This window comes from Vicia villosa, linkage group LG5, assembly GCF_029867415.1.
Source record: "Vicia villosa cultivar HV-30 ecotype Madison, WI linkage group LG5, Vvil1.0, whole genome shotgun sequence".
NCBI classification, from domain to species: domain Eukaryota; kingdom Viridiplantae; phylum Streptophyta; class Magnoliopsida; order Fabales; family Fabaceae; genus Vicia; species Vicia villosa.
In genome coordinates this window covers 146,332,941-146,341,153 of record NC_081184.1, presented here as the reverse complement: position 1 = coordinate 146,341,153, position 8,213 = coordinate 146,332,941, and the positions used below count along the sequence as shown (strand labels likewise).

Below are 8,213 nucleotides of genomic sequence, written 5' to 3'. Positions count from 1 at the left end.
AATATACAATATAATTTAAATAATTTTAATACACTTAGATAAGCAATGTTTGTTTATTTTTATATTTGCCTAACAATTACGACTATGAGGGACGATATTTACCACTATGAGGGACAATTTGCAGTCCCTAGTTTTTTAGTTCCATCCTAAAACTAGCACTTCCTCATCTAGAGACACTATGAGTGGGTTGGTTTCATCTTAGTTGTGACCCACAATCCTTTTGATGCCCTCACACCATAATGCTGAATAGTTCCTTTCAATAACCAATAGTTCAAACCAAGAATGAAAACACTCCATGATCCCCATCACATGAATCAACTAACTCCACTTATGATACTACAACAAAACACTAATAATTAGTCCTGAATTTTGAACAACTTGTCCATTTCCACTAGCCTCATCCCACGTGCTATTTATGCTTGGAAAACGTTTTCAACTTCTACTAAAAAGTAAAGACACTCCTAAGGTTTAGAGTTTGTTATCCTTGCCCAATTTTTGATTTGGAACACACGTCACTAAATCCACCTAAGACATCAGGGTAAAAGTATAACTTAACCACCTAAGACATCAGGGTAAAAGTATAACTTAACCGATATACATTAGTTATTCAATGAATTTAAAAAGTAAATTTATTCTAATAAATAAGACCAGATGTAATATTATATTAAACGGCGATAGATAATACTACTTAAAGTCTTGAAATGCACAAACGATGTATTAAGAACCGCAATCATCTTGTGTGTTGAAAGTAATCTCAACAGAAAAGGCGGTTAACTCAGATATTTACTTCCAATTTTGAACAAATAATTGCCAAAGAGTTGATTATCACAAACAAGGTGTTGTTCATATGCCAAACTTACCTCAACTCTGTATGAGATGGCAATCATAAAATGATTTGTAAGGTTACTATACAGAGAAAATCTGACCAACATTTAAGAGACTCTCATGAGGAACATTGAAGATCACACTATTTTCCCTGCAAATCTTCCTAAGAAATGCATATATATAATCAACAGCTAATTTCTTGAAGAAATTTGAATCTCTCCTTGCTATTACAACTGTGTTTCCCAATATGTGAACCACCCCTGCATCCCTGCAGTTATTCAAAAACTCAACTTCATCGATCTCGGTTTGGCTGCTCACTTGACCGGAGGACCTAACAGTATTACTCACATTTGGCGGCGGTGATTTAACTTGTACTATTGAATCAATTGAGTTGATTGTGAACTCCACGTTCGAAGAAAACGTGCTCCCGTTGTTATTCAACAACCCATCTCTTGGCAACAACTCGGTTTCTGGTCCATATAAACTGTATTCATCTGAATCTGAACAACCTTCCATCATAGATTCAAGCTTAACAAACATCGAAAGGTTATCGAAGAGTTTTTTCTCAAACTCGTCGTCTTTCTTGTGCAGGTCTTTATAGCCATACCGTGCAACACATCGGAAGATGTGGTAATTTTTTGGTCCGATTCTTTTGACAAGGAATCTCTCTTCTTCAGGGACGGTGTAGACAGGAAGGTATTTAACGCATACGAAAACAACAACGGAATGGATGGCTGGTAGGTTGGTGATGAAATGAGAAAAGATTGGTGGTACTCCACTTGCCAGTTCTGTGTAGACTAATCCAATTCCGGGTACACGAACGAGTCCTAAACTTGGGCCGAGTCCGAGAATCCATGCCATTGAGACCTTACTATGCATTTCGAACTCGTAGCGTTTCAGTGTACCATAATGCCAGACATACATTATGACAAGAAATGCTCCCGCGATTACAAGTGGAACCCATCCACCTTGATCAACTTTGAAGATTACAGAGAAGAAGTATGAGAACTCCACAATCAACGATAAGCAAGTGAAGGCGAGTACAAGAATCCAGTGGCAGCGCCACACTAATATCATGATTAGAATCATAAGGAACGTCGTAACGAGCATGACAATCACAACTGCAGTACCTGTTATGACAATTGTAAATTCACATCATCGGAATGTTTAATTGTAAATTCACATTTTTATTGGAGCATTCGACACGGGAAAAACTTACCGTAAGCATTTCCAATCTGGTTTTGATTTTCGAAACCAGCCGTGACGGCAATGCAAAGAACCATAAGGATCCAATTGATATCTGGAATATATATCTGGCCAGCAAATTTTCTTGATGTATATACAACTTTAACTCTAGGGAAACAACCATGAGCAAGGGCTTGCTTAACAATCGAAAAAGTTGCAGTTATTGTCGCCTGGCTCGCAACTATAGCTGCAGCTGTTGCAACAACAAATACTGGCCAGTATATACTTTCTGCAAAACTAAAGATAATCAATAACATCGAACAGACAATTAAGAAACAAATATGCATCATTCTAGCAAAGAAATAGGCAGTAAGTTTTCTATCCTGAATGCGTCGATACACTTGCTGATTACCACAATATTTTTAAGTTCTATAGGTATACCAGAAATGAAGATTTTAATATTGCGTAAAAAGTTCAACTGACCTGGAATAGAACGATAAAAGGAATCTTGTGAATGAGCCATGTTATTCATAAGGTATGCAGCTTGTCCAGAGTAGGCTAAAAGAAGGCAAGGAAACACAACTAGAGTAAATGCAAGTTGTACAGCTGAGACTGGAAAATGAGCTAGGTCAGCGAAAAGAGCCTCCGTCCCTGATAAAATTCATTCACAAGTTGTTGTCAAGTACAAAATAAATAACTACTCGCTTTATCTGTTAATGATTCTAACTAATACCAATTGTCAGAACACCAGCTCATTTCAAAAGTAAAAAGATACGATAAACAAAAACAGAGAACACACGATAATACATGAAGGAAAAAAATCAAAAGCAACAAAAATGTAATTTTACCTGTTATACTGAGCATGATACCACCAAGGGAAGTCCATCCTTTTTTTCCGCCTCTTTTGAAATAGTGATATATATACACAGGAGAAAAAGCTTTAAGAACCCTGCTTCCATGTTTCCAGATATTAAATATACCGATACCTCCTATTAGGAGAAACCAAAGGAGAACAATTGGAGCAAAGAGCCAACTAACTCTGTCTGTTCCATAATGTTGCAAACTGAAAAATCCAACTAATATTACAACAGCAACGAGAACTACTACACCTGCATCCAAATAAAAAGAAGCTTTTCAAAAGCGCTAAACTTAAATTCCCGTGAATAATGGTGGAAAATAGAAAGCAAATTGTCTTACTACAGAAGTAGGAACATACTGCTATTCATGTCGGGCTGATTTACCTTGATGCCACCAACGGCTGATAAAACTACAATGGAAGAAGATATGGTTGTTAGCCTCTTGAAAATGAAATAGACAGACGCATTAAGATTGATACTCAAGAAAAGCAGAAAAAAGAAAACTAATTAGCTTGAGAGAGAAGGGATGCATACCTGATATAGCCGGGGTGAGAATCCCGTCTCCAATAACCATGCAGGTGCCAGCAAGAACAAGAATAAGAATGGCGCTCTTCCATGATTCCCGTTCCTCCAACCATCTTTTAGTTTTTGCAGCAAATGACCTTTCATGGAAGGTAGAACGACTATATGTTGTTAGTTCTTCATCAGTGCGATGCTGATTGGGAATGGTTTTTATCTTTGCATGTCGGCAAAGCAAGGAATAAAGCGCAAGTGTTCCACCTGCTCTACAAATGTTAGTTTCGTAAAAATTTGTTGCAGCTCAGAAGTCTGAAACTAGCATACCTGTCTAATGATCTATATGCGATGCGAGTATATTTTATTTACAGTCATGGAATCTTAATAGTTGATATCAATAAAATTAGTCAATTTATAATCAGACATCACCCATTCTATACAAAACTATGCGCTACTTCGTTACAGCATTTATATATACGAAAAGCAACAAAAAAAAGTTTAAGCCTCTAACGCCGCTATAGAACGCTATTGGCTACTTTGATCCCATTTTAAATTTGTATATTTCAAAATTTACCATACAAGATATAAATATTAACTATGCTGAATGTACGCTATAGGAAAATCTTATTGAGAAAAAATATCATTACAAATGGAAAAACAGGAACGGGTTATCATTTTGTAATGTTGCAACACACTACTAAGTATTTCCTTTGTACAATCTCATATATCGCAAGCACCAAAATTTTACAAAACAACCGATACCTTGTCCGTTGTCATTTGCTCTTAACACAACAAAAACATATTTGAGGAGAGGCACCAAGGTAAGAGAGTAGATAATCAAAGAAAGAGCTCCAAGTACTTCATCTTCATGTTTCACACCATTAGGAAATGTATTGTAGAAAACATACAAGGGTGAAGTGCCCAAATCTCCATAAACCACTCCAAGACTCTGATATGCAAGTCGCAGAATCAACAGTGCAGAAAATTTCTGAACAATTAAAAACGCGGCAACTTACTTATTAGTTTATTAATGCATATGAAAAACACAGAAAGTTCTCAACTTCGTAATCAAATAAACATTGATATTTGTGCTCAAATAGCTCTAATCATCTGTATTTGGTATGAGACCAGAGGTACTATTTTATTTCCAAGCTCCATAATGCGTTTGCGAGTAGAGGGGGATTTTTCGTTCTAAGGAAAACACTCTTTTTACACTCGACTAGTGTTAAAATGAAGTCCTTTTCACTGTAAGCAACTAAAATATGTATTAAATGTCAAAATTAAAAATAAGAATGAATAATCATAAGTTTATACCCCTAACCAGATTTTTCGATGGCGGTCCATGGCGGAAGAGCCAAAATCCCGCCAATAATAGCCGCTTTGCGGCGCCGTTATAGCGGATTGTGGCGGAAAAACCCGCAATATCGACCGATATTTACCATTGCGGCGAGCCCAAAAACCGCCATGGCACCGCTATTTGATAACATTGCTCCTAACTTAACGCCAACCACCCTTTCAAATGTGAGTGTCGAGGGTTACGAGAAAGGGGGTGGAAACGGAATGACAGAGGGAGTGGCGGTATAGAGACTACGCTGGCAATGGAAAAAACAGGGCCACTGAGTATCGATACACCATTTTCAAGTTATGTGTCTTAAATGCTGCCATCCTTTTAAATAGTAAATGGCGTTTTCTGTGTATATCGGGAATTCTATGCGTGCAACTGCAAAGACTAATTGGGTAGAGAACACAATGGTCAATGGACTTCAAAGCTCTCCCACAAGAATTTTAATGTTGGATTTAAAAACCACAATCACAAACATTGATTTCAGTATAATTTGAGAAAGTTAATAAAAGAGGTAATGAATATACAAAGAATATGAGGAGAGAGAAAGAGAGAGTGTTAAATTAAGAGGCAACACTTCATCATACCTTTTCTTTGTACATATTTCTAAGTCTTCCTGCTTCCTCATCCATAGGTTGGTCAAGCTTCTGATCCAGTTCCCACATACTACCTTTGTTATCCCCATCTTCATCTGAGTCTACTCTTGTACCCATTTTCACCTCACTTCACCTTTACTATCTTATATCCCTCTTCCTCAATTCTACACTAGCTAAAAAAAATACACATAAAATTTTCACCAAAAAAAAAAAACTTTAATAAGGCATTAAATTCAAAATCACTTTGAAAATAAATGCATAATCCAACCCGGATCCAAAGTTTTTCATATTTCCAAACCATGAAGAAAAAAAATCTGTAACGAAAGTAAAATTGATTGGTCCATGGCATCTATGAAAAGTGAAAACAAATAGAGCAAACACTTTTTCAATTAAATATAATTACTTTATATTAGTCCACCCTTAAACAAATGAAAAAAATTCAGTAAAGTTGGAATAAAAAAAGCTCAACTTTTGACGAACTTAAACTGATTAATTAACATAAAAAAATTATAAATTAAGATTGAAGAATGGATTGAACTTCGAAATATCTATAAAAAAACTCAAATTTGAAACCTAAGAATGTGGATTTGATTCATGTGACTATACTATACCCCACTTAATTTTTTTTTTTAAAAAAAGATAACTTTTTTGTAAGTGTTATCTGATTCTGAAGTAAGCTAACCTGATGGGTGTAGAATAGAATCTGCTGAGAATACAAAAATGGATTATGCAAATAAGCGCTTTTATTTTGCTTCCGTTTTGAGGATAATCGAAAACAATAAGCAATCTTGTGAAAATTGAAATGGAGATTGAAGAGAATACATGCAAGATAGTTGCAGAGGCAGAGTGTGTCGTTTAGCAGGAAATCAGAGGAGAGTGTTGTGGCTCATTGAAGCTAGTAGACAAATGCGAGACAGAGAAAGAGAAAGCTAGAGAGAGAGAGAGAGAGAGAGAGAGAGAGAGAGAGAGAGAGAGAGTTGTTGAAGAAAGAAAAAGGGACGGGTGTGAAAGTGGGGGCCAAAGATGATATTATTTGAATTTTGTTTTTATTCTTCTAATTTCTTTTTTTTAATAAAAAGCATAAAAATATATTTAAAAAACTATTAAGGATTATCACGACACTTTTAGGTATCCGATAAAATTTCATTTTTTTTTATTTTTTTATTTAATGTTGTATTGTTTTGTAGATGTATCTATGGAACCGTTTAGAAACGTTAAAAAAAATTTTATATATATATATGAAACAATTCAACATTAAATAATTAAAAAAATATATATTTTCATAGATATACCTTGGAAAGAAAGCAAGGAATATATTTGAAAACGAACGTGAAAAACCCATATTATTAGGGATGTAAATTGATATTCATGAGGACGGATAGTATGATATTTGTGTCCGCCTCGGTAGATAACTATGATATCCACATCAGCCTCATATCCGTGCGAATATCTGCAAAACGGATAATCTGCGGGTATTAAAGTATCCGCGTATATTTACAAATATTCATGGATAATACTCTTTTTCTAAAATCATATTTTGAAAAAAATATTTTTTAGTTTTTTTTAAAAGAAACAAAACGTTATTATTACATAACATTCATATAAATCTCTCTTATTTTAACAATAGAATTTTATCAAATATTTCATTTTCACCAAAGTTTAATATCGCATACATTTCATTTTTAATAAAAAAAAATGATATTATGATTGTGAGTTATGGTGGAAGAGCGAACGACAGAGGAGTATAAAGGATGACACTAGTTAGAAGGAAAAATAATGATACAAGTTGATTGGACGGTGGAATTGTTGAAGTGAGATATGGAGTATAGAAGAAGCTTAAATATGAAATGCCCAATAAATTTTGTATAGAATATAAATGTTTTCTTTAAAGAAAACCTAAAAAAATATGTATATGAGGAGACTAGTTTGTTAGAAGATGAAAAGATAGTGTATAATAAACTAATAATATTTAAGTAATTTTTATAATTTATTAACGGATATAGATATCCGCGGGCACCGTAACATTAAATTCATATCTATATTCATTAATAAATGGATATTTAAATATCTACTTATTTTATCTGCAGATATCTATTAAACTATCCACCTCGTATCCATGACTGATTTTACCAACGGATGTCCGCGGGTATGGATATTTTTGTTATCCCTACCTAGGATTAGGGGTGGGAATAGGCCAGGCCGGCTTACAGGGGCCTACGGCCCAGCCTACATAGGCCTAGGCCAGGCCTATTTAATAAAGAGGTCAGGCTTAGGCTTTTTAAAAGCCTATTTTATTTAATAGGTCAGGCTTAGGCTATTAAAAAAGTCTATGAAGCCTTATAGGTCAGCCTATATTTTCATATATATTAGAGATATGTTAAATAAGTTGGTTCATGTATGCATATATATATTAGAAAAAAAAGCTAAATAGGCTACCCTATATATATATATATATATATATATATATATATATATATATATATATATATATATATATATATATATATATATATATATAACAAATGCTAAATAGGTTCACTTATATATGTATATATAGGTCGACCTACAAGACTTCTTAAGTTATACAGATTAATTAAAAACTTTAATAAGATACAGACTTTTTAAATAGGCTTTCAGGCCAGGCCAGGCTTTTAAAAAGGTCAGGCTAGGCTAAAAAACTGAGCCTATGATAGGCCTTAGGCCAGGCTTAAGCCTTTTAAGTTTATCGTAGGTCAGACTCAGGCCTTCTAAAGCCTAGCCTAGCCTAGCCTATTTCCACCCATACCTAGGATGGAGTGAAAGATTCTAAAAAAATTAAAAGACTAAAATGACTACCCTCCTACCAAAAACCAATGCTAGAATAATATTGACTCTATAAAGTAGTCAAACCAA

The 8,213-nt window shown here is 34.4% G+C and overlaps 1 protein-coding gene across 3 annotated transcripts; it reads right to left on the bottom strand.

The window, feature by feature from the left end:
• Positions 1–715: 715 nt before the first annotated feature.
• LOC131603040 (potassium transporter 10-like) lies at positions 716–6,289 on the bottom strand. Of its 3 annotated transcripts, none has more exons than XM_058875283.1 (9): positions 6,004–6,289; positions 5,313–5,490; positions 4,146–4,371; positions 3,402–3,647; positions 3,227–3,277; positions 2,859–3,119; positions 2,494–2,661; positions 2,045–2,299; positions 716–1,955 (listed from the first exon to the last, which is right to left on the bottom strand). In XM_058875283.1, exons 2-9 carry the CDS (start codon positions 5,436–5,438, stop codon positions 907–909), a joined length of 2,382 nt encoding a protein of 793 aa, XP_058731266.1. In that variant the 5' UTR covers positions 5,439–5,490; positions 6,004–6,289; the 3' UTR covers positions 716–906. The 3 variants fall into 3 exon arrangements, with proteins under 3 accessions (XP_058731266.1, XP_058731265.1, XP_058731264.1); XM_058875282.1 differs by having other exon boundaries at positions 5,313–5,485; XM_058875281.1 differs by having other exon boundaries at positions 5,313–5,494; positions 6,004–6,288.
• Positions 6,290–8,213: the final 1,924 nt, after the last annotated feature.

What these genes read in the sequence shown, in the direction of transcription:
- LOC131603040 (XM_058875283.1), bottom strand. Translation starts at nt 5,438, where the DNA reads ATGGGTACAAGAGTAGACTCAGATGAAGATGGGGATAACAAAGGTAGT. An exon ending in AGCAAATGACAACGGACAAG is followed by an intron (nt 3,648 to 4,145) that starts GTATCGGTTGTT and finishes TTTGTAGAGCAG; the next exon opens with GTGGAACACTTGCGCTTTAT. An exon ending in TCTCACCCCGGCTATATCAG is followed by an intron (nt 3,278 to 3,401) that starts GTATGCATCCCT and finishes CTTCCATTGTAG; the next exon opens with TTTTATCAGCCGTTGGTGGC.